The sequence below is a fragment of the Sebastes umbrosus genome, chromosome 17, assembly GCF_015220745.1.
Source record: "Sebastes umbrosus isolate fSebUmb1 chromosome 17, fSebUmb1.pri, whole genome shotgun sequence".
In the NCBI taxonomy this organism is placed as follows: domain Eukaryota; kingdom Metazoa; phylum Chordata; class Actinopteri; order Perciformes; family Sebastidae; genus Sebastes; species Sebastes umbrosus.
This window is the reverse complement of record NC_051285.1, coordinates 17,627,356-17,655,058: the sequence shown is the minus strand read 5'-3', so window position 1 is coordinate 17,655,058 and position 27,703 is coordinate 17,627,356. Positions and strand designations below refer to the sequence as shown.

Sequence of the window (27,703 nt, the reverse complement as noted above, 5' to 3'; positions counted from 1 at the left end):
ACGCCTGTTGTGACGCGATACTAATTACAGTGTAGAGTAGCATTCACCTTTGACACAAAACCAGCTCCATTACAGGGAGTGCATTACGCTGCTTAAATAAACAAGAACCTCATGGAAAAAGATTAAGAGATTTGCAATGATGATTCACTACGCCATTGATGTGCATTTGCAAAATAACAAACACAGCTCTGCTGGTGCAGAAGAATCTTGAAAAGCAACACGAGGAAAGGGCAACCACTACTGATATGGCTAGATAAAAGGGCTTTCATGATGCACAGAGGCCGCACTAAATCCAGAGTTAGTGAAGGATCCATTATCCCTCTGTATGTCACAAGAGAGCCACCAATGGTGCCACCAATATATGGGAACAACTGAACCTTTTTTACCTCTAAAATGCCACAAACATGCCAGCTAACTCTTATAATCCGAGCAAAATGCTACATAAGTGAGGCAGCAAACAGCAAGTTGAGGATGTTGGAGGGAGATGTCTTACCATGGCCCCCTCTGGTAAGAAAAGGCATCCTGTTGATGGCGATAGGAACTGTGCCATGCTTATTGTGAAAATGGTGGACATGGTGCGTGGTGCTGAGACTAGAAGACACACGTGCTGTTCCAGTCTGGATGGGGAGTAGAGTAAGCAGGGTGAACCAGAAGGCTAGTCTTGAGCAGTAACTTAGGCCCATGCCTAGGCTACTGCATGACCAGCGGCTCCGCTGTCCAAGCACAGGGGTGGCTGCAAAGAGTCTCCCCATGTATATTAGATCCTCATGGGGCCAGGACAAACAACTTAGCCAAGCTTTGGTCGCTGACAGTTCAACGTGAAGACCACAGGGCATCTCAGTGACAAACTGGGCCCATTTCTTTCATTATCCCTTAGTTTGGTTGATGATGGAAAAATATCCCTTGAATTTGTGATTTCAAGAAAGTAGTCAAAATCCAATTAATGTTCTCGTGGAAGAAACTGAACAGCAACCAACTTATCTTTTTTTTGTTAACATTTTGCCATGACAAGATGTCTACTGCAGGGAAAAGCCAGCGTTAAAACCTCATTGAAAACCATCCCGAAGCACATTCTTCAGAAAGTGAGCCGAGTGCATCCAAAATGCAGAAAAGATACACATCCAAATAAAGAATGGAGATGAATCCAAACGCGTGATTTCAAACAGGCATGTTGCTCTAGCATGATATTTAGGCATGAGAAGTGGCAGGACAGAGCTTCATGTGACAAGAATTCTGATAAGAGTCTCCATCGCCCACAGGTAGAGCTGTAGGGCAGCTGAGCCAGCCCACTAAGAAGAGTGCCCCTCCACCGCAGCACAAGACATCACACGCTTCCGTGGGAAACTGGATCATTTCATTAAGCAAAAAAAGGGCAAAAATATGCGCAAGTGGAGATGCGGCGATGAAGGGTGATGCAGGAACCAGCGCTTTTGTTCCCCTTTAGCCAGGGAAAGGGAAGAGAACAGCGATAGGGAGGGGGGGGGGAGAGAGAGAGAGAGAGAGAGAGAGAGAGAGAGAGAGAGAGGAGGAGGGGGACAGAGGGAGCAGTATCTGCAGCAGCGCGGTAAAGGAGAAATTCCAGTAAATAAATAAATAATTTCTCAGCATTCACTCTCTCACAGACGCAGCAAATCCAGCGAATGGTAGCCTCTGGTGTGGCAGAGATCCACACACACAAGTGTTTCTATTTCAAACGCACGTATGATCCTTCCCTCGCGCTCCACCTGCTCAGTCTCATGCAGTAAAGACTACTGCTGCATTCCCCTCACTGCTGCTGCTCCTTTTTTTTCCTTCTTCCTCTCTCCCGTTACCTCGTCCAGATCTGCTTGTACCGCCTCGGACCGAGAGACAGTTAGCGTGACAGCTGCGTGTGTCTGTCTCCGGAGGAGGGAGGGTGATTCTCCTCAGATGAGATGGCTTGGACGGCGGCAGAGATGTTGCCTTGGACTGCTGCAGCAAAAAATTATGCTAATTAAAAAGAACCGTCGTATCATGATGAATCCCGGATGGGTGAAATTCCAGGACAGTCTTGAGTCTCCAGTCTTGGAGTTGTTGTCTAATGAACGTGAGATAAAGGAGCTCTTCTGAAGGCATACTGTAGTCAGAGGCTCTGATCCAGTGAGGAACAGCATGCGACTCTGTGTGTCTGTGTGTGTGTGTGTGCGCGCGTCTGAGAAAGAGAGTCTGTGAGCAAATGAGTGAGGAGGAGGGGCGGGTTGGGGGGGGAGGGTGGGTGAGCGATAGCAGGAGGGAGGGAGAGACAGGAAGAGACAGCAAAAGAGAAAACAGGCAGCCACGGCGCCAACACGCGGGGAAATAGTGAGGCAAGAAAATGGGCTGTGTGAATAAATACATGCTACAGATTCACAGCGCGCTGGCTCGCGGGTCCTGGCAGTAACACGTAGGAATCATACTGCAGAGGAGGAGCCTGATTTAGGTGAGCTGTCAGAGCTGTTACAGAGTGAACACAGGGGTATTGGTGTGGACTGGAGAGCTACAATATGCATGAATGATAGAAACACAAATACCTGTCAAAATGATATAATGCAGCTCACTACATCAGGCTGAGGGAGCTATAGGCTATGTGGTCTGTTATCCATTTTGAGGAACTCTTTTCCCAGCATTGCATTGCATACATTCACTGTTTTAACACTACAAATCAATTTGTTCCTGCTCACTTCATATCTGTATACAAGTCACCCCTCTGTTAGAGAGCTCCCTGCTCTCATGCTGCTTAACCATGCAGAACTTATTCCTAGCTATGACTGATCGCAGTTCAGCGGTATTCTGGCAGTTTCAGAGCTGCTCGTGTTTTTTGGGGGGTGGGGAAATGTGATGGCAAGATGAATTGGGAGAATATTGACACTTGAGGAGGATGAACACATTATCAAAGTTGGGAGGGATTGGAGGGAGAGGAGATGGTAGAAACAGAGAGAGAGATTGCAGGGGGGTGGAGAGGAAGGGAGACTGCAGCGATATCAGCTAAATCGCGGTCGATAGAGATATCAGCCGGGATTGCCTGGTCGGTTGAAAGGACACGCATGGAAACAGGAGGACAGAGGCAAGCCATGCAGCACCACCTCTCATAGTGACAAGAAGGCGACGCAGGCCATTACTCAAGCACAGGGAGGGTGGGGAACGTGGGGGAGCGAGGCTGATTGAACAGAAAGAACAGAGGAGGGGTGAGAGCGTAACACTCTGGAATGGCAAGTGCCCTAACAGCATGTAGACATTCATCTGCTGCTATTATAAATAAATTGAAATGAGCTGTGTGTTTTTTTTCTTCATGCATCTGTCCAATATGACTCATGGGGAGATTTAAATACTTTATGTGTTTCCTCCTCTATATGTTGCTCAGTAAATCTTAATGCGGGGAAAGTACATGTCAGCTTAATGCAACAGACAATAGCGATGATGCAGCGGAGCACTTCCTGGCTATAACATCTAGACGCATTTACAGTATTTGGTGTGGAAACGCAGTGACGAGCATTGAGTATAATGCTCTGATGGCGTAAAGGTCAGTGTTATTTCTACTGTCAAAGCCAGTTTTAACATGAGAGCAGTCGTGAAAAACAAGAAATTCTCTCTAACTTGCACACAATCACAAATCAAACCATTCCCAGTAAGTGTGAGAACTGAGAAGTTGGAGTGGGAATGATTTATAGCCAGTGACTTGGGCTCTCAGGCTCTCCAGCATGTGAGCGTCTTTCTAGGCAGCGATGATATCTTGGTGAGAGCTATCTAGAATGAAAGGCTTGCATTAATCAATTTGCGTGCTTGAGGGTTGCTCAACATGATGAAAGCCATGCTATCTGGACAACAAGAAGGGGGAGGCTGGGTGATTGTAACCTTGTGTCGTCCTTGGTTATTTAATAAGTGGGCATCCCACGCAGCTCTTCTTCCCTATTAACACACACCTAGATAAACCTCAAAGGATACACATCTAAAACGTGTTTGATGTGTGATGATATAGTTGATGATGAGCTTCACTTTTAATTGAATTGACTTCTCTTGGATTTTTGAAAATGGAACGACTGTCCTATAGCTGCGACTTCTGCAGTTCCAGTCCAATAAACCTTTGAATTGCATTTTAATATTTCCCCACAGGCTATTTTAAACCTTTTGCCTCCATTCATAGAGCAGTTTGTCAGATCTATATGCATTTGCATAATCAAATTATTTTGCATGTATGGAATAATATATAGTTTAGAAACCATGAGCAGTTTAAATTTAAATTTATTTTTAGGAAAAAATACATGTCACAGGGCCCGCAAACTTGCAAATGACATGATGTGAGAAGACGTGTACAGCGTTTTAAAGACTTAAGGAACCTAAATGTGCACTGTTTGTTCTCAGGAGGATTTGCGAGAGGAGATTTTTCACAGACATCCAGTCTCACCCCGGGGGGTAAAGTAGCAGGATTAATCATAGCACTTTCAGATTAATTACTCATAATGCGAGCATCCTCTGAAAGGCATGGCCTGCAGTTGTGATGTTTGGTTGATTTCATTAGGCTAAAAACGACAACACCTAAAATAAGCCCGGCTTAGACGATGCGAGGGAAGGGGAGAGAGGGAAAAATGTGAAGGCACGGAAATGCACAACAGTTCCACCGACAGATAGATGTACATGTATTAAGGGTGTCAATCGATTAAAACATTTAATTGCGATTAATCACATGATTGTCCATAGTTAATCGCAATTAATTGCAAATTTTGTATCTGTTCAAAATGTACCCTAAAGGGAGATTTGTCAAGTATTTAATGCTCTTATCAACATAGGAGTGGGCAAATATGCTTTCTTTATGCAAATGTATGTATATATTTATTATTAAAAATATACTAACAAAAAAATATATATATATTGTCCAGAAACCCTCACAGGTACTGCAATTAGCATAAAAAATATGCTCAAATCATAACATGGCAAACTCAAGCCCAACAGACAACAACAGCTGTCAGTGTGTCATAGTGCTGACTTGATTATGACTTGCCCTAAACAGCATATAATTATCATAAAGTGGGCATGTCTGTAAAGGTTGAGACTCGTGGGTACCCATAGAACCCATTTTTATTCACACATCTTGAGATCAGAGGTCAAGAGACCTCTTTGAAAATGGCCATGCCAGTTTTTCATCGCCAAAATGTAGCACAAGTTTAGAACGACATTTAACCTCCTCCGCGACGAGTATGACATGGTTAGTACCAATGGATTTCTTAGTTTTTTTATAGTTTCATATGATACCAAAATCTTCACTCTAGCTTTAAAACTGAGCCCGCTACAACCTAAAAATTGCAAGTTGGGGTAATGCGTTACAGAAATTAGTGGTGTTAAAACAAATTTGCGTTATTATCGCTCTAATTTTGACAGCCCTAATATGTATAAATGGTAAAGCTGGTAGAATCAGATCAGATAATGATGTAGCACAACAGAAGCAGAACTACTCACTTATTCCATGTTTTATTACCATGTTGCGTGCAGAGCTGACAACTATAGTAAACTCATGGAGATTTCAGATTTCTAAAGGCACATCTAGCTTAACAAAAGGTTCAGGGTCCAGTGGTTTATGGAGGGCCTCTGGAGGCTTTACTCACGCAGCCCTTTCTCCTCCAGATTCACACCTTGATTAAACATGATTTTTTTTAGCAACTTCGGTGTCTTGGCAGACTGTGCACTCTGCCGCATGTGACAGTAGGTTGCATATTGTTGGCTGCACATGGCGCCGGCAAAAATAGATTCCATTTGCTTGTTTAGTTGAGCTTTCTAGCCTCAGCATGTCTCTTGGAAAGAAAGAGCAGCGGCGATGCGGAGAAAGCCCCACCAACGAGAGGAAAAGACCAACAGTCTCTGCAAAAAGACACAAGTTCGAGTAGGAGCTGCTCGAACTGTCTACCTCCCAGTCTAGCCGTGGCATTCAAAAGTAATACCTGAGCCAGGACCCGGGAGGGAAGTGGGCTGTCACCACACAAGGCAATACAATTTTTTGCTTGGCTGAGGTGTTTTCCCCCCTCTTCACTCCGGAGTCTCATTTTGATGATGAGCCTGAAAATGCATCAGCAGGATAGAGGAAGCCCTGTATTTGTTACTGGCTTGCATCAATCTACTTGCCTTGCTCATTATTTCAACATTAAAGAAAGCACCAGCAGAAATGCACGATGGATTATACTGTTGCTATGGCTGCAAACTGTCATGGACATTTGTGCCAAAAACTTAAATGTCGAGAATGATGCTACTTCATGCTGGACTACAGTTATCAAGCTTTGCCTCGCTATATTCATCATTATATTATACATTTAGGTCTTGTAAAACAATATGTGCCAGTAAAGAATTGGTCCTTTTGTTTTACACACTGTAGATTTTCTATAGGGATTTGATTTTTGTGTGCCTTTTACTGTCTATCCACTCTATCCAGAACCTGGCACAGAGTTCTTGCCTTTTCCTTTTCACTGTCTTTCTAGTACTCTTTTCCTAGCAAGTTATTACACAATGATACTTCATACATTAATGATTGCCTTCATGAATGATTATGTGTGATATCCTCCTACTAGAGATTTTAGAAAATCAGTAGGTCAGCCATCACTATGAAAAGCTGTGCTGTCATCTACTCTCACTAAAGTAGCTGCTTGTGGTAAAAAATTAACTTGCTTGATGTCATAAATCAATTTTGTATCAAAGCAATTAGATCTTTCGTCAGGCCCTTATTGTTAATAAGAAATTGTTTTTGTTTGCCATGTCTGATTAAATGAAAGTTAAACCTGCAGTAGGCAGAATATTTTTGGCATCAATGGGCAAAAAATCCATAATAACATTTCAGCATTTTGAGAGAAAGATTATAGATTGTCTCATGCACTACTGTCAGGATATAGTGACCATTTTATAAAAATAACTTTATTGAATCATGTTTCCTCCAATTCTATCCACTGCTGCTTTAAAAAAAACGTACATACATTTAATGAACCTTTAATGAACCTACAATGAGTAATAACTCAGTCGTAATCAAAAAATCTTCTGTTTAAAGGAGCAATATGTAGCACTGACAACTAGAGTTTAAAATGGGCAACAGCAGTCCAAATTCAAAACATTGGAGCTGTGGCCTGTCCGCTCCTCTGGTGTGACTGATAGCAGTTAATGTGTGTTAGCATCACGGCGTTAGCCTCTGACCAGCAGTAGTCGGAATCACTTCACCAGCTGTGTGTCTCAAATACTCGCTGCCTTGATAACTAGCTGCACACGGACCACAGAGAGATGTACGGAGGCGTTTCTGGTCGGGTAGAATCTAACGTTAATGTTACCTCTGTTGATCCAGTTCGTTTGCTTGCTTCCATGGCTGCAGAACGTTGTGTTAGCGAGCCAATTTGTTTCATATGTGGCAATGGGGTGTCTAAATGGGCAGAGGACGGGATCACACCGGCCAAAACAAAAACATATCTTCTGCACCAGAATGGAAATTTCAAAGGAGGACATACTGGCTGTAGATAAGCTAGCAATTCAATTCAGCATGTTTCCTTAAGTCTGATGACATATCATGGTCGTTTTATGATTTATTACAGTAAATATATTACATAATGGTCCTTTAAGACTCCTTTTACTTGCTCCAAGTATATATAAGCTTTGCAATAAATTACCTGGCTGGCTGAATAGTTATTTTCTATTGTAAAAATCCTCTATTGAAACTTGTATTTTTATTATTCCTTCTGCCAAGGTTATGTTAATCTAGTTTTTGGTTTTGTTAGCAGCATATGTCAAAAAAATACTGAAAGTTGGAAAGTTGGTCCACGGACAAAGGAGCGAGGGTTTGGTGCAGATGTGTGAAACGGAGTTAAGAATAAAGTATATCTGAATACTGTTGCCTTGGGTCATTATTTCTGTCATTACTGCATGTGGCCACTGGAGGAGCACAGCAAGAAACATTTAAACACTATGGCCCAATTCCAATCCGGCCCCTAAACCCTCTCCCTACCCACCTCCACTCCGTTTGCGGGTTCGTGTGGAGTGTCCACCATATTAAGTGCCATTACAAACCAATTAGCGGGGAGTGGAAGTGGGTTATAAATCCTTCCAACATCGAGTCTGCATTGGTGCTGACTTAACCAGCTGCCCTTACTTAACGTGTGCAAAGCCATTTTGTGTTTGTCATGGACCAAATGGTTCCGTGAGACTACCGGTACAAACATTTACCTGTAAACTGCTCAAACTAGGATAGATATTTAATATAGTCATACAAATGTTATTAAAGGTTACGTTGTTTTTAGGATCAAATGTCTAGTCTAGAAAACGTAGATGTTTCATTTGATTGTAAAATGTTGTATATTTATATGACATACATACACAACATATAAATATTATTTTGTTTTACCCTTATCAACAGCTATAACCCTATAATTTATATATTCAACTGTGCAATACTGACTTAACAGTACAGTAGTTTAGTGCAATAATCTGGTTTACTCTGGCATTTACACTGCATTTATTTATACAGTACATTTAAACAAATATTCTTATTTATTTATACTACTCTTGCATTTTTACACCCTTATTCATAGATCCCATTTTTGGTCAACATTTAAATCTTGGCTTGAGTCTGAAATCGTTCCTTCTTTCACTCATTCAATATCCCCTCAATAATAAACCCTTAGTAATTTACTCAAAAATGAGCAGTAATGGAGATATTCGGACACTTTGCATCACTGACATCATTACAATTGTAATTTTCGCATCCATCAAATGCGATGCATTGGATTGTTATCAGAAATTAGTGTCCATGAGGCATTGACACAACAAAAATGTCATATTGAAATTCAGACACTTGAATACAATCCCAGAGGGTAAATGTAGTGCAATAGGTGGTAAATGGGGAATAATTTTGGACACGAGTTATGGCGCGTGACAATATTAATTTGCAATGTCCTTCTTTACTTCCCCTCAGCAATTGATTTATGTAACACCATACGTCAGGTGTGTACTGCATGTTTAACCTGTTTTACTGTTGATTTACTGTTTGTATCATAGTGTCTGTGTATTTAGGGTGAGGGGCGGGTTTAGAGTACTGATCCTGATCAATGGTAAACTAACTCTCCAAGCAAAGCCCTGTTCAGACCTGGTATTAACATATGTTCTGAGTGATCGGTTCACAAGTGGACAGCTCTAAGTACAGGTGTGAATGCACTCAAGACACACTGAGATCCGATCGCTCAGACCACATTCAGAGGTGGTCTGGGCCACATTGAAGGTCCGTCTACTCAACTGATGTCCCGCTGGGATCTGCGGGTCTTTGTACCCTGCTGTTGCCTGGCAAAGGCAGCGGAGGTCCCCAAAAACCTTTTATTTTGATGTTGATAAAATGTTAATAGAATGTACCTGAAGTCACGAATATGCAGGATGTTACTACTGACATTCATGTAATATTACAACGTCTGCTGTATTAGCCATGTGTTTACTACGTATTTATTTGCATATAGAGCAGGGAAGTGAGATCCGATCACAAGTGATCACTGGAGACGCATGTGGAGACACATTCTAATGCTATGTGTGAACAGACTTTTTAAAGCTGTCCATTTCTGATCGGATCACTCAGTTCTGAACAGGGCCCAGGTCATGAAGTTTGGGTGTGAAAGTATTTCGGTTATTTCCTATTACATGTCATACTGTAGTCACACTTCTGCTTGTATTTCAACCAGACAAAAATCATCATTTTTATTTACTTATTTATTTTATTTTAGTTATACTGTATATTGAATTTATAATGTGATAGCTCACACCAAAGTAAAATTGGATACATATGTGTCCCCCATCAATTGTATTAGACATCCTGGTGTGAATCAGCTGTCATTACAATGTGCACAGACAGCATACTATTATATTATTCTCTGTTAGGTATGTGAAAGATGCATGACAATCCTTCAGGTGTCAAACATAGCACCAAAATTCTTAATGATACTAAGGAAGACATTTCAAAGGTGATTCTTCTAACACTTACAGTATAATCCAATTATCATCCAACAGCCCCTCCTCTAGCCTGTACTGTATATACTTGTCATGTGGGAATCAAGTGTATTTATTGAACAGTTATGTACTTCACAATGGGTGAAAATAGGGGTGGGCGATACATTGAATATAGTCGATTTATCGCGGCTTCCCATGCGCGGTGTATAAAATGACTATATCGCAAACACGACTACAAATTGCCATGTAATGTTTTTAAGCCACTGCGCCGGCATGAAACTCGCTTTGGCATTTCCTTCTCTCCCTCCGGCAGTCCGGCTCCCTCTCACAGACACAGATACATAGGTCACAGACTCCGCCCCCATCCAGACCGCTCTCCTGGGCGTGTTTTGTTTATGGAGGGAAGCAGTGGAGAGAGAAAGCCCGTAGCCCGGAGAAAGTGAAAGAACTGAAGTGGCAAAGCGAGTATGGTAGCGAGAACACGACCAAAGCAACCAGAACCAGCCCAGAGGCAAATTACTCTGGCATCCTCGCTTTCCAAAGCAATCCCATATGACAGAAAACTGCAAAATGCAAAGAAATTACGGCCGCTGTAAACTACATCGCAACGCCGGTAAGCGTAATTGAAAAGCCCGGATTCAAAAGACTCATTAAGACACTTGATCCAAATTATGAACAGCCTGGTCGCAAATATTTTGCGGAGAAAGCTCTACCGGAGTTATACATTTCAGTGAGAGAAAAGTTTGCCAACCAGCTAAGAGGTGACCCACTTCTCCACAACTAATCTGAACGTCCAGCTAACAGAACCAAAGCTGTCAGCCTGAATAAGTGGACAAGACTGCAGTTTTGGCCATACAGTAGGCAACACCTCGCGATTGGTGTGGGTTTCTACACTGCTAAGAAAATAATATTTTTTATTATCAGCAATGTTATAACAGCTTACTGGTAAACATAACAATAAGTTACTTTACACTTATTCCACGCCATTAAAAACAGTGTGTGTGTGTGTGTTATGTATTTATCAAAATATGTAAAGCATTTATTGCCAGATACCTATTTGGTTAAAGTGAATACTGTTGGATACTATTTTGTTAAATTTAACTTGTGATTTCCAACTTTTTGCATGCAAGATTAAAATTGTTCCAACAGAAACCACTAATGAATATGAACAAGAAGGTTTTAATGAAGAATTATGTCGCAGGGACTACAATAATCATCATATTGGTGTGATTGTATGCATCAAAAGGTTAAATCGAGCAATTATGAAGTGCTTAGAGGATATTTGAAAATATCGCGATATATATCGTGTATCGCGATATATATATATCGCCCAGCCCTAGGTGAAAATGAAAGAAAATGTACATCTTACTGTATAGTATTTACTATTTACCAAATAAAAGCTTTTATCTATACTTTGTATTAACCCTACTGGCTTTGGGATAGTCTATGTAAACTAAGTCAAATCATGAAGTATTGTATCAAATAACTACAGTGCCCACTGTGTATTGAGGACTGTAAGATCAACTCAAATGAGAAATAAATACATACAGTACATGTGTCATTAATATATAAATATCTGCATTACAGTTGCATATGATGAAAAATATATAAGGGACATTATGTTACTACACTATAGGATCCTTAGCGAGCAGATCTTTATTCACTGAACGCAGAGGAAAGTGAGTGAACAAGCTATCAAAATGAATTGGGAGCAAAGAAGAAAATGTGAAGGTTTTCTTTTGCTGAGCATGCAGAGGCTGGTGCTTTGTTGTACAATGACCAGACAGAGAGCCAGGAATAGAGAGGAGGTGACAGAGAGAAATAAAAAGGCAGCGAATGAAGAGTTTGTTTGTGTGTGCGAGAGAGATACAGGGACAGGGAGATCAGCAGTGCATTTGCAAAGCATAAATATAAAATGCAAAGAAAAAAATTATCCGGCCCACATACAGTATTATGTTGTACATTAATTCTAGCTTGTGTTTGTGCAAATACAGTTAGTGGGGTTGCAAGTACTACAGTAGATGAGAGCACTATTGCACACAGACTATAGAATAATGGACAAACTGACAAAACACCCATAATAGTGGATCAACTGCATATTTTTTTCGTCTTTTTGTTGCTATCACAGTAATAAATCGTAATAACTAAGTGGTAACGTTAGGCCAAATTGCCTCATAATGTATTTGGTAGGGTGAGTCTTCACAAAAGCACATTAATGTGAAGAGCATTGAGTTTCCTTGTAATGAAGTGTGCTGTGTAAATAATCTTGCCTTGGATTTGCTGAAATTAACATGAAAGGAATTATTTGTAAATTGTGTTGTGAATTTGAGATCAAAAGATAAATATTAAAAATCAATTTACACGTAAGTAAATAGTCTGTAAAGGGAAAACAGCATCTCATGCACTAAAAACCTACCTTGTTAGTCAAGGCAGGCTTTTAATGTCACCACAAAATTTAAGACGCATGTAAAACCCTTTATTTATCTACAAGTCTGCTAATTACATGGGTTAGTTACAATGGCTCTGGCTATTATTGCTACGCAGAACACTGCAGCCGACTGAGAGCCTTGTTACAACCCGTTTCCATAAACTAATCTGCTGAATGCCAATTTCATATGGATCGTGACTTTTAATAGGTTACAGAAGTGGGCTGCTGGGGAAAGTGAAGGATTAGTACACAGGCTTTTATCAGGCCACAGAGGCAGCTGAAGACGGCAGCCAGTTGCTGTGGCTGGAGGGAAAAGACGACAGTTGTGACCTCAAGAACAGAAATCCATCTTATGTTGAAGTATATCAAGAGTGATGTATAGTCCGCAGTCCATAATATGCCAAGCACAGTCCCTTTGTATCGACTACATGTGAGGCTGTTTTTCGCTTGTGAGTCAGTAAATTCAGCAATAATCCAAGGTGACATTTGTCACCAGGTACATCAGGAAAACATATCTTCATGGTGCTAAATGTCCCACCATAATATAGTCTTTATGGTATTAAAAGTACCATCATAATATAGTCATTATGGTACTAAATGTACCATCATAATATAGTCTTTATGGTACACTATGTACCATTGTAATATAGTCTTTATGGTACACTATATACCATTGTAATATAGTCTTTATGGTACTTAATGTACCACCGTAATATAGTCTTTACGGTACTAAATGTACCATCGTAATACAGTCTTTATGGTACTAAATGTACAATTGTAATATAGTCTTTATGGTACTAAATGTACCACCGTAATATAGTCTTTACGGTACTAAATGTACCACCGTAATATAGTCGTTACGATGTACCATCGTTATTGTAGTGACATTTTTCTTAATATACATTACTTAGACGTCTTACTTTAGTTACATAACAATGGAGGAGAAGGACTTTAATTTTAAAGTAATTATATCACCACTTCAAAGAGCTACAAGTGTGAGCTATAACTGGCTGAATATCCTTTAACCATGTATGCATCTTATGCGTTGGCCATATATAATGTATGTTAGATTCAACTTGTTATTGATGCCGTTTGGCATATGGTTTAAATAATTTTGCAGTTCTAATGCTTCTGTAAGCTGTACGCACATACGATCTGGCTTTAAAGATCTGTCATGATTGTGTAAAAACTTGAGGCCAGACCTGCTTATTTTGCAATTATGCAGAATTGCATTTAAAGGGACTGTTTGTAAGAATCAAAAATGCTTGTTAACAGCGACACCTGTGGCCGTTAAGTCAACGAAAGTCAGCGTCGGGCTTGCGCTTGCTCGCTCTAAATAGACATGAACGAGCATCGCTCAAAACAGTGAGGCGACACACGTCAGCTAAAACCACAATATAACTCTATATTTCACCTGCTTGGCAGTAATGTTAGCTGACCAGATGGAGGTCTCTCCATGAATCAATGCTGATCCTAGAGTTGGCTTTTCCTTCTCCAGCCCCAGAAACGTTATCGTCTCAGGGGAGAGGGGGAAGACACTGGCACCCGGTCAGAGACGATAACGTTACTCGCTACGGAGCCCCGTCACTTACAAGACACGGAAAACCTCTGTTGGTCTGGAGGAACTGCAGCATTTATTTCTGCACAAACGTCCACTGTATATTCACTAGATATTCTCAGAGCTAAACTAACTCTTCTGCAGTGTGTAGTGTGCGCGCATGAACTTGAGGTGGAGTGAGAACGAGCGCGGTGTATGAGTGAAGGCAAGCAGGCAGAGGAGCAGAGACTCCGGCCCTGGAGACCAAAGCTACGGTCTTCCCCGCGTACTACGACCGCCACCAACACTGTTTTGCAAGATGGGCTTCACTAGATACAACCAAGAGGTTTTGGTGCTTCCGTGTAGTTTGTGTTGGAGTCTGAGTCTGAACAGCGTAGCCACACGCGAGCGTGCATATGCGATCGCGTATGGGAAACCGACCCTGTAGATTTATACCTGTAAAAAGTTACAAACTGTCCCTTTAATCTGATATGACCCAACTCCATAGTAGTGCATGTAAAATCATTTTAGTGGTGACATATGTAATCCAATCTAAACAGTAGTTATGGTAATAAAGTTGATGAATAGATTTACAGTATATAGTATATGCTAACAGTTGTTGCTGATGTTGAGTTGAGTTTGAAATGAAGTGACGTTGTGGATCCTCAACCCACAGTGTGGACACTGGCTTGCCAAAGTGTGGTGTCGACAGCCACGATGACATAGCCGCACTGCATGCACTCTCTCTTCCTAAATTCTTCATTATAGTGGGTTATAATTTCATAACGCACCAAACAGAGTGAACGCTCCGACTTTGCGAGAGGAACAGCAAGTAAATGATTTATAAGCGAGTGTGTCACTGTGTCTGTGAGTGTACAGAAAAACAGAAATGAAGCCAGAGTACGGCAGACTCTGAATCTGAGGGCCTCTGTGTGTGTGCGTCTAGCCTTTATGATGTAAACTGAATGTAACCTTTCTCCTCTCACACAGCCCCTGCAGCAGGGACTAGGAAGCCCCGACCCCCACCCCTCGGGAGCCGGCATAGACTAGCATTCATCTGAGGCTCAGCTGCTGCGTGGTCTGGGTGCAAAGCGAATCCCACCATGTTCCCGTGCAGAGCGGGGCACAGAGGGACAGTCAGAGCTGGGTGGGAGCTGTCCACTTGGTAATCAAGCTTTGCATAATGTCAGTCCCAAAATTGGACAGTGTCTCAGAGACACTTTAGGGAATATCATCCTGGAAATGGCAGAATGAACAGAGGCACTAACTGCCAATGTGACACAAATTAGACTTTATCTGGTATCTCTACACACCCACAGCAGCACTCATTGTGTGCAGAAGCACCGAGCCTCTTGGCGAGCCTCTGACCCCACTTTTACACCATTTATTGCCGTAATTATATGCGCTCTTTCACCTGCAGGCGTATTATGATTGCTGTTGCTTCTTTGTTTCGTGACAAAGCAATTTTGGGAAAGCATTCTTCCAATAAGCCTTTATATGAATATTATTACTAAATAACCTCTTTAACAAATTGCCTGCTATTATAAAAAGAAACCCTCCTCTTTGTTGCAAATGGATCCTCTATGGATGTGACACTGTTCTCGCCGCAGATGCAGCCTTCTGACCAGCTCTTATCTTTGTTATTATGGAGTCTGAAACTGCCTATGGCTGTTAGAATTGGTCATCACACCGAGGATATTTCAAGCTGCTATACAGCTTTTTTGGTAGCTCTTTTAAGGGAATCTGTCGGTTTTATTGTTCATTTATGATGCTGCAATAGAGGCTTTCCCCACAGTCTACCTCTGACACACAAAGTGAGATGAAGCTGGGGGGAATATATCTATGTCTGTATTTTTCTTTGGATAAAACTAAAGCTGTTATGGATTTTTGTTCCCAGTTTTGTTGTACAATTGAGTATTATTAGCTTTTCAAGCAGCCATACCCTTATGCATGAATGCATGGCTGGATGAATGGACAGAGAGATATACAGATAAATGGATACTGCAAACGCTAATGAACGCTGAAGACCGTACATACTCTGCAAACCATGTAGGCTAACCAAGATTTATACTGCAACTGTGTCATAAACCAGTAATCAACTTCTACATTATTAATTCACATAATCTCAGCTAGGAAATAGTGAAAATTGCTTTCCAACCAGAGGCACATCTTTTCTGGGGCATCTCGGAGCCGGTAGCCTAAATTGCCGCGGCTTGTTATGAACTTGCTGTTGCTTGCATATTTAAAAAAATATATAAATTACAAAATTAATTTAAAAGGAGAGCTTTTCACTTTTTTATGTGAATTGCACTCCGGCTGTTGCACTCCAGTCGCCACTGTGAATTTAACAGTGTTTCTTCTCATTTAACACATATTTACAATTTCACAAATATATCTAGAGCTCTCTAAAGACGGAGTCTTTGTTTTGTCCTGTTTCGTTATGTTTTGTTTTGTTTGTTTGTGCTATCATTGTTGTTTTAAAAGAGGGTGCATTGTACTTTTTTCCTCTTATCTTCTTGTGTGTATTTTGCTTAAATCAGTATTGTTCTCATCTCATCTCATCTTCAACCTCTTACCCGGGGTCGGGTCACGGGGGCAACAGCTCCATCAGGGGAACCCAAATTTCCCTTACTGTAGTATTCAGTATTGTTAAAAACAGTTAAATACGGAACAATTGTGCTCTGCCTGTCTTTTCGCCAATAAAAAAAAAATCCTAATTGGATTTAGATTACTGTTTTCACTTCATAATTACAGAACTCTACTCCCTGAAACCCATTGAAGGCACAATACTGTGTTTAAATGCACAAGTTCTACGAGGTATTCTCATTGGCACAGTTCGATCATAATAAAAGTCTCTTCTGCTTGAAGGAGCTGTTGAGGATGTTGACAACAAACAGAGTCTGTTACTTTTAACAATGCGGGCATTCAATACGACGTGTGAAAATGACACTCAAATCACGGGCACAAAATGAGCACGACTTTAATGACGGCTCTCACTCAATATGTGTCGGTTTCATGGCAATACAACATCTGTTCAGCTCAGCAGAGATGAATTCTCATAGGTGAAGTATTTTAGTACTATTGAATAAACCTTATGAAGCAAAATGAGACCAGGGAGAGAATTGATTTACCTGAACTATCAAGTGTATTTGATTTAGTCGTGCAAGGATACTGATGCACTTAGGTTATACAATAGCTGCCAGGTTAAAGCTTCCTGTATTTACCAGATTATGACAATCTGGATGTCTATAATAATAAAAATAATAATGATTATCTATGGATGATTTCACATGCTACTAGTGACTAGGGGTGTAAGAATATATCGAAAACATTGAGCATCGCGATATTATATTTTGTGATACTGTATCGATTCTAAAAAACACTATCGATTTTTAATCAACAGTTTAAATGCAAAGATAAACTCAGATAATACTTTATTTCATTTGCAAAGCTATGCATCCTCTCAGTGTGTGTGTCCTTTCAAAGTAGTGCTATGATGCTGGATGTTACAGGGACTGTGATAAATGCAAAGGCAGATCTCACTGTTCTGATTGCATAAAAAAAATTAGGGCTGTCAATCGAAGAAAATATTCAATCATGATTAATCGCATGATTGTCCATAGTTAATCAAAAATGAATGACACATTTTGTATCTGTTCAAAATGTACCTTAAAGGGAGATCTGTCAAGTATTTAATACTCTTATCAACATGGGAGTGGGCAAATATGCTTTCTTTATGCAAATGTATGTATATATTTATCATTGGAAATAAATAAACAATAATAAACAACACAAAACAATGACAATATTGTCCAGAAACCCTCACAGGTACTGCATTTAGCATAAAGAAATATGCTCAAATCATAACATGGCAAACTGAAGCCCAACAGGCAACAACAGCTGTCAGTGTGTCAGTGTGCTTACTTGACTATGACTTGCTCCAAACTGCATGTGATTATCATAAAGTGGGCATGTCTGTAAAGGGGAGACTCGTGGGTTGAAGATGGCCATGCCAGTTTTTCATGGCCAAAACTTAGCGCAAGATTGGAGCGTTATATAGCCTCCTTCATGACAAGCTAGTATAGCATGGTTGGTACAAATGGATTCCTTTGTTGGTTGTTAGGTCTAGTTTTATATGATGCCAGTATCTTCGCTCTAGTTTAAAACTGAGCCCGCTACAACCTAAAAATTTGCATTAATGCGTCAAAGAAATTAGTGTCGTTAAAATAAATTTGCATTAAAGTGTTATTATCGCGTTAACCTTGACAGCCTGAAAAAAAATTCAAACTTTTTTTACTCTGATTTTATGCACATTTATGGTGGTGTGTTCTTTATACTATGACAGTTTTCCTTCAATTTGATTATTATTATCGAAATTTATTACCTAGCTTTGTCGAATACTCAATTCTGATTGGACAATCACAATGTTCTACGATCCGTTATTTCTTTATAACGGACCGTTGCCATGGACATAGGTTCTGATGTTGGACTCTGGCGGACCATTTTTGTGTCAAATTATTGATTTCTTAAGTAAGTAGCCGTGTAATAAGAAGGATAATGTACAGCTAGCAGGTCACTGTTGTGAAATAAACCCCTTCAGGGCGATGCAAGACCCCTCCGGTTCCCTATCTGGATTTATTTCACAACAATGACTGGCTCGCTGCACATTATCCCTTACATATCGCCTTGCTTAACCCCTGTATCATGATACGTATCGTATCACTAGATTCTTGCCAATACACAGCCCTAGTAGTGACAGGATATATTAGATAAACACACAACAACTGATAATGACCTGCAACGGAAAGACCTTTAACCAAATCAGTTTATCATATACTTGACAGAAAGCTGAGAAATGGTTGTTGTTATGGATTTGGTAAACAGGAGAAAAGTGTGAGTCCTGCTGACAGGTTGAAACTTTTAGATGGTATATACAGTATTAAAATGGCTCTGCAGATTATGTAGTCAATAGATTACGATGTGCTGTAAACTCAGCAATACTTAGAATAAATTAAATCCACAATGTATAGTAATAATTTTATGTACTGAGCACTTTTTATAGTACTCAATCTGGTATCTGGCATGCACAGACATCTTAGATAAACACTATTTAAGAGTCAATATTGTTGGCATACTAGAATGGGCAACTGACAAAAGCCAATATAACTGTGAAATGAGTGTGCAAGTAAACAAGAGGCCAGCCTGATGTTGTGGAACTGAAAAAAAATCCTGCAGAGTGAAGTTAGATTGCATCCTGTAACTTCCAATCTCAGACAATGTAACTGTGGTTTGAAGCCCTTGGTGAACCAGAGTGAGGGAAGGAAGTGTGTATTATAAAGGTTTGGATATTTCTCCTAACTCTGTTAGTCAGTGTGACATTGGCAGGAGATTGAGCTCCCTCTCCAGCAGTCAGTGTTTGCAGGGTGAGTCATAAGAGACCATAGCTAATCATGAAATAACCTGTCGCAAGTCTGAGTGAGACTGGCAGTGTGGCTTGTATTTTCCAATCTGTTAAGCATAGTTTAGCACAGCCCGTGTCTGTTTGCATTCTAATGAGCTATCAGCTTGCATTAAATTATCTTGATCCGTGACACTTTACCCAAAGGTTGTAAGAGGTCAGGGAAGTAATGTGCTTTAAATAGTGAGCTGAGGTGTATTTGTGAAAAACGAATTGCTGATTGCCGATGTTGTAAATTCTTGAGGCTAATGAGAGCATTAAAGCACTTTAATCTTAACCCTGAAAATAACAACACTAAGAGTCAACAGCCATGCTAGCAGCTCTGAGGCTGGAGAGTAACGCTCCTTGTACAGGAGAACCAACTATTATATAGATTAACCAAAGTATTGGACAAAGCATAGTTGACAAAGACCATGGATGTGCCATATTACATTGAAATCCATACAGTAGTTGTACTGAACAAATGTAGTATGTAACATGATAAATCTGGGCATTTTATGATTACAAATGTGATTTGAAATGTACGGAGCAAAAGTGCTTTTGTCATAGTTAAAGCTCCATCATGCATCATTCTTTGAATATACAATTGAATCAAATGACTTATGTGAAAGTGTTAGTAGTACTAAGAATCCCACTGTGAATCAACATCCCTGTTCGGAGCTTCATGCAGCTGTTAGCTGCTTTTAACAGATTAGCAGAGCGTCAAAATCACTCAACACAGATAGGGTTTTTCCATACACAAGTGCTGGCTTGGCTCGACTTGGTTTGACTCGGCACAGCAGCCCAGCATGATAGGGATTTGCATCTCCATTTCAACAGGGCTACAGTGTGTGTGTAACCATGGCTAAAGGAGCAGCTGTAAAAAGGTGGATAAAGACATTTTCATTTCCTAAGTTCTTCACAATAAAAGCCCCCCATTATTTTTGCTGCCAATTGTACTCCCTGCAGTATTAGTAGAGTTGTTTTTATTAAGAATAGCCGCTAACAACCTCCACTAATTCAGAGATAAACATTTAATTTCCTATAAATTTCTCATGATAAAAGTTCCCTGTTATTTTGTTATTCAAAAGCTTTTATTATGAAGCAGCAAAATCAAGAAATGTTGGGTTTTCATCGGTGGTAACTTACCACGGCTCATAGCCTTCAGCTGACGGCAAAACAGTCAAATAAACCAGATATCTGAAAGTACAAATGGGGATGCAGGAGAGAAACTAAACTTCAAACCACAGAGGTTCAGTTAAAAGCTACAAAAGCACTAAGCTGAACAAAAAGACTTTTAAAAACGTCTCTCATCTCCTGTACAGAGTTGAGTCTCGCTTGCAACACGCGCTTGTTTGAGGGGGAGAAGCGGGGTCGTCACAGGTTAGCCGCGGCTGGAGATACCTCACTACAACCCGCTTGGAGGCGGGTCGGGTAGACTTTTGCCCGACTCCAGAGAAGGTCCATCTTGGGCGCAGCTCGGCGTGCTAAAACTGGTAATGGAAACGCAAATCTGCTCGTCAAGGTTTGACTTCGCGCGGCCAAAACTGCTAATGGAAAAGCCCTAAGCTTTAACCCCGGGGAAGTAAAAAAATAATTTACCAATCTTGCCTTTGCTGCCATCTAGAAAATGATCACCTTGGTGCACTGTGTTCCTACACAAGAAGTGAGCATCTTATTCTAGTGCCTTGCTACCACTTTTGAGTGTGGTAGGGGGTGCGATATAATTGAAACCGACTGCACACGGCAGTATGGTGAGAAGTTAAACATAGTGTTAAAGTAAGATCTGCAATATATTTCTGAATATTGTATTAACCAAGTGGAACACTAAAATACTAAAAGGTGAACAAAAACATGAACACTACAGACATCTCCAGCTGAACAGGAATCCATTCAGTCACAGTTTTCTGTTTGCAATACCCGCGGGGCAGCGATGGAGGAGAACATTGCTAAACAACAAACGACATTGGGGATAGAAGAGACTGCGATCAGACAGCGGTGCTCACACTGTGAGTGACTTTGTGAGCGCTCTATTAGTAATACTTGGTGGTGTGAAAGGCTCTAATTGCATCTCTGAGTTAGTCTCACGCAGGGTTTGAAGAGGCAAATCATGTATTTCCTCTGTCCTGATTGCAACACTGTTTCGCCAATGGAGCTAAAAGGAGAAACTGAAACACGATGACTTTTGCATGCCACTGAGTCCGATAATAAATACAGTAGAGACAGAATGTTTCAAATGACACTGGGTCAGCTTATACCATACTAACTACTACTACTCAACTGGGACATCACTAATCAAGTTTACAGGAAATATAAGTAAAATATTTAATTTAATTTTAATCTCCTGAATGGAGTCCAGTGTTGAATATGGTGCGATTTGGCCACATGGTGGCGCTATAACAATGAACTTTACATTTTGGCCTGTAACTTTTGAACTGTAACTCTCAGAAACAAAATTATTTTTTCCCTGGATTTTGTGGGTCCAGACAAATATATCTTTATAACACACGCCAATTTGCCTTTAGACTGATTTCCACTATTTTGAATTTTGTCCAAATCAGATTTTTTGCTCCTCCTCCAACATATTTTGAGCAATCATCACCAAATTTGGTAAAGATTCTCTCTGAACCAAGCCAGAAAAAGTTACTTTTTGGATTTTTGATGTTCCATACAGTTTTGCTATAGCTGGCTCTCAAAGTTAGCTCAAAACACTGTGGCCAGGGCTTATGTTACAAAAAAATATCATGTCTCCTGATCGCTTTGTGCTATTGTAACCGCATTTGGTGGACATGATGGTAGATATGATGTCTGAGTGACCATGGAAAATTTGGTGTCATTTGGGCAATAGGTGGTACGGTACCACCATCATCTATTTATAAAGGAAGTAGGGCTGTCAAGGTTAACAATAACGATAATAACGTGTTAACCCGAATTCGTTTTAACGCCACTAATTTCTTTAACGCATTAACGCAATAGATATTTCTTAGGTTGTAGCGGGCTCAGGCTCAGTTTTAAAGCTAGAGTGAAGATATTGGTATCAAGAAAAAATGTGTGCAGAAACTACAAAACACCAAGGAATCCATTGGTACCAACCATGTCATGCCAGCTTGTCAGGAAGAACGCTAAATAATGCTACGAAGTTACGCTAAATTTTGGCAAGGAAAAACTGGCATTGGCCATTTTCAAAGAGGTCCCTTGACCTGAAAATGTGAATCCCACAAGTCTCCCCTTTACAGACATGCCCACCTTATGATAATCACATGCAGTTTGGGGCAAGTCATAGTCAAGTCAGCAAACTGACACACTGACAGCTGTTGTTGCCTGTTGGACTTGAGTTTGCCATGTTATGATTTCAGCATATTTGTTATGCTAAATGAAGTACCTGTGAGGGTTTCTGGACAATATCTGTCATTCTTTTGTGTTGTTAATTGATTTCTATGATTTCTATAATAAATATATACATACATTTGCATAAAGCAAGCATATTTGCCCATCTCCCTTTAAGTTACATTTTTAACAGATAAAAAATTTGCTATTAATTTGCAATTAATCATGGACAATCATGCGATTAATCACGTTTCAATATTTTAATTGATTGACAGCCATAAAAGGAAGTTTTCTTGCTTTTCTGTTTTTCTGACTGTCCTTCGCATATCTTGAAACCTTTCATCCAATCAACTTCACACTTGGTGGGTGCAAGCAGCTATACCGCGGTTCCAGCCAAGCAATTGGCCCGTACCAGGCGGGCACTGCACTAGTAGTCTAAATGCAACACCCGTTTTGTCACTTCACTTGGTCTGAGATTACATATTTTATTTCATCCAGTAATGATTATTTAATCTAGTCAATTTTCATTTATTTGAATACCATCCTCTGACATTTGAAGGAGAGGGATTCTCAAGTGGATGAGATCTAATTTGTTGTCCTCTCTGCCTGTTTTGTGTTTAAAGATAAGATAAGATATTCCTTTATAAGTCCCACAGTGGGGAAATTTGCAACAGTTAGCACATCTATGCTCCGTTAAATACCAACCACAAACAGCAGTACATGTGATGGTTTCAGTTTAGTAAATTGGTGGAAGCAAGATATTTCAGTAATCCCTTCCTCTATTTTTGTGCCCTACCATTGCCATTTATCAAAAATAATTGGGTCACATGAACCCAAATCTCATATTCAGCGTCAACTGAAATTCTTATTTGCAGAGTTGGTAGAACAGCATCATCAGAACTAAACAGTATGAGTCAGTGTGTCGGTGTCACTATGAGTCTCTCAAACATTTTACCTAACATCGCTGAATAGATTGAAAAAATCATCTGCTCTGATTACTGATGGCCCTTCTGTGAAAACTGGTAACATCTAGTGTTTTTGGTGACATATGACATAATGCTGCCCTTGAGAGAAAACCCCCTTAAACCCCTTTAAAGCACAACACATAAGAACAGAAAGATGTTTTTTAATGTGAGAAACTGCGAGGACAGAGAAGCCAGAATAAGTCAAAGGGGGCATCATCCCCTCAGGTGCTTGACTTCCTTTCACATCTATGTAAATGTCAAAAGTTTTCCACTCATGCCTAAAAGGCTAAAAAGCTGTTAAAAGGCAGTGAGTGGTCAGGCATTGACCTGTGGTGTATTTCACAGGAGGACACATCTGCGCCAGTTTTATTTTGGAAAAGAATTACAAAGATTAAAGCAACGCTTCCTGTAATCACAGGTTCACTTGTATAACCCTGTAAGCTATACCAGTCAATTACACAATGCTCAAGCTTTTCTACCTCCAGCAGTGGGGAGCTGCGCCAGCAGTTTTGGGCTCAGAGTATCTATATGACTCACACAGAGCAGAGATTTGGCGGAGATTATCATTTCTGGGATACACTGTCTCTGTGTTGAACAAAGCTGACAAAGCCAGGTGGCTGAGGTGATGGCCATGGCAACTAATGGAAAAATCCTAACATCTCATTTCACAAGATGTCTGGAAAATGGTGGTTAAACATACAGGATTTCTAAATGCATGAATTAATTAGGCATGTTTGTTTTTTTGAAAATCAGCTTTGGTCCATCCATCCATCCATCGCCTACCACAGTATGAACTGTGCACAGCTCTGTACACCCTGCACAGTCTACCACAAGCTGATATATGGATTTTTATCTACCGAAACCTACCAAGAATATTAACTCAGCTAAATTACAAAAACTGAAAAAATAGTTGCATGTATCAAAGATCAGCATTAACACCAGATTTCACTATTTGAAATTAGAGCAATAGCATGAAATCTGAATACTGGCTCAAAATAGAATACATTCATTTACTGGATGATTATGAAATACTGGTGCGACCATGTTGACTGAAATCGTGAAGATGAATTAGATGCACTTTTCCAAAGTTATGAAAGGTAATTGACTCTGATGGAGTCCACTACTGTAATCAGTCTGAAAGCTTTTTATCCATCAGTGCAATTTTTACTTATCAAGAGATGACTCTGAGGTTCAGTTGCTAGTCGCTTCCTTAAGAGGAAAAGCCTCTGATCCTACAATATCTTTGTTTGGAAAGTTAATAGCGGGACCAAATAATGTCTTTCACAAAATATTTTAATTGCCCTCAGAGGTCTTCAGAAAGATGCTACAGATTCACACCACGATCACCTCAGAGTTGGCGTTAATAGAGTGAACTGGGCCACCAACAGTAGACAGTTTCATAATAACAATAACTCTCTACCTAGACGGCATTAAGTGGCTGACGGAAGCATAATTAATTTCTATATGCAGTGGGTAAGTGCAGGATGTTGTGTAATGATGGGTGGGGTATCATTACGTGATATTAAGCAAGCAAGAGGCCAAGCTCAGTCTGGACTTGGAACCCCTGAAGTTAATTGTAGAGAATCAATCAAAGGTCAAATCCTCTTTACTGATGAACTCATGCATGCATGAGGTGCATTCAAATATAGAGGGCCAAACTTGCTCAACATTTAATATAACCAAGGTGTTTTGCTCGAACAATTCAGATGATTATTTCTACAGACTGCCACCAAGGTTTTCAAAGGCTCAATTTGCATGAGCTGTACTGAATGTGTTGTTTGAGTGTTAGGGACTGTGAAATGAGTATTGCTGTGGGAGGTACCTGCCTCCACCTCTACTCATCTACTCTATGATTACAAAGTCTGTATACACAACTGACGTAAAGGAGAGCAAATTCCAGTCTGATGAATATGTCTTATTGGTACTGTGTGTAGGATTTTGCGGCAAGCATCTAGTGGTGCAACCAACTGATTATCCCTCCGCTCACTCCTCCCTTTCCAATACAGCGGTAATGTGAGCCGCCGATTGCAAAACCGTGGAAACGCTGTTTGCCTCGCTCAGACGCCATCCTTTCCATAATAACACAATTTTAGGAGCTACGGAAGTCAGATGGCAGCTGGCGGTACCACGGTTTTGCACTTTGCGGCTCAGCTTACCACAGTTTCTCAAGCTTGTCGGAGAACTACGGTGGCCTTCAGGTAACGTAACAACGCAAAAGTCTCTCTCTAGAGCCCTTGTTTGGTTTGTCCATTCTGGGCTACTGTAGAAACATGGCGGACTTCGTGAAGACGACCCATTCCCTATATAGATATGAAGGGCTCATTCTAAGCTAATGAAAACACAATTCTTAGTTTCAGGTGATTATACACTAATGAAAACATAGTTATGAATATTATATTATATTTCTGCTAATAGATCCCCTGAAATGTTACACACTGGCCCTTTAAAATGAGTATGTTTCTCATAGAGTGGACACAAAGGCAATAAGGTCCTGATTTTTTTTAAAAGAACATTTATGTAGCTATATCACGCAAGTGTCTTAAAGACATGTCTGCTTGATCCAGACCATTGACTTTACGTGGCCCAGACTCCAAAGTCTATATAAAGAGGGCCACCATGTTATGAACAGCAATATGTTTTCTTGAGCCTTGGTCCCGGGGCACGAGATTAAGTCTGAACCTCTATCCTGGATTATCCTTGTGGCCTTTGGGACACAGTCATAATTGTGAATGACTCCACCTGAAATGAAGGTCAAAAGGGAAAATGGGATTTGATTGAGCTCTTCTACCTCCAGTTTTGTTACACATTGTAATTTTTTGGCACTTCACACATACACGGTTGTTTTGGTTCTTATCTACAGAAAGAACCTTTAATATTTCAAAGAATAATCATCTTTAAAAAGTTTCTTCTATTAACTAACTGAGAGGAGAAATCTAGACTACAGTTTGCCTCATCTTACAATTGTACAAATAATCTGCACACAGATTTACATAAAGCCTCTGCATATGTTTTACAGCGTAGAATCCTTTGATAATACAAACTTCATCCAGCTCCTTTGAGGAGATGGAAAACCATTATTGTTGTGGCACAAATAAAATGAAAGCTAGATACAATTCTCGCTAACTGCCATACAAAACAAGAAAGGAAGACAGCTGCTGTCGAGCGCCGTGCTAACGTACCTTGCCTGCATGCCTGGAGGCTACAAGCTCAATTTACAGTCTGCCTTACCTCCATGGGTATTAAACAATTCAAAAGAAATGTTGACTTACAAATTGATGGCGGCGGTGGGTTCCACTCTGCAGATAGCTGATAGGTGCTAGCGCGGTGGTTAAGTGAAGCCGTGTCAGGTGGAATTTCATATGTTTGTCAAATGTGTGGCGCGCAGGGGTGGGAGGACGTCGAGGATGAGTAGAGAAAAAGACGCAGGAACAGTTGTGTCACGTTAAGTTAAAATCAGCTGTTGCCCATTGTGCTTTTTAACAGTGTATTGCAATACATTTGTCACACTTTTAAATGGAAGTTATGTGAAATAACCGTTCCGTGTTGTTCATTTTTTTATGACAGGAGTAGTATTTGTTTGCAAATGTGTACATAATTAATTACACAAATACACTATGACACATTTGCAAGCACACACACACACAAACAAGTAATGAATATGCCAAAGTAATCATCTGTAGCTACAGAGGTTAATCAATAATTACACTCTCCATATGTTTACAGAAATAGGCGCTGAAAATTGAGCACAGAACATCATTATATATCTGGGTGACTTTAGTGATGAAACGATGACCTGAAGGTAATTAGCACAGATGTTTGTGGCATACTGCTTTCTGTATATGAATATAAATGTAATGAAGCACAAACCAACTAAGGAATCTTGGTTGCTTGATAAGCTTTTGCTTTGTTTCTTATGTATGGAGTCAGCCTAAATAACGGTCCAAACGTACACTAAATGTTGGCATTACCAGTGAGGGTTTCTGGACAATATTTGTCATTGTTTTGTGTTGCTAATTGATTTCCAATAATAGATATATACATATGTTTGCATAAAGCAAGCATATTTG

General features: G+C 40.2%; 1 protein-coding gene across 10 annotated transcripts in view; it reads right to left on the bottom strand.

Moving 5' to 3' along the window:
* Positions 1-27,703, bottom strand: part of LOC119475837 (neurexin-2-like) — a 194,796-nt gene that overhangs the window by 50,743 nt on the left and 116,350 nt on the right. The window contains exon 1 of one of the 10 annotated variants that reach the window (XM_037748906.1): positions 494-2,174. The exons of the other annotated variants lie outside the window; for them this stretch is intronic. Within the exon in view, the coding sequence (XP_037604834.1) occupies positions 494-836 (343 nt within the window). The 5' untranslated portion in view covers positions 837-2,174. Of the gene's footprint in view, positions 1-493; positions 2,175-27,703 lie in introns of those variants that run through there. 10 annotated transcript variants of the gene reach the window in all.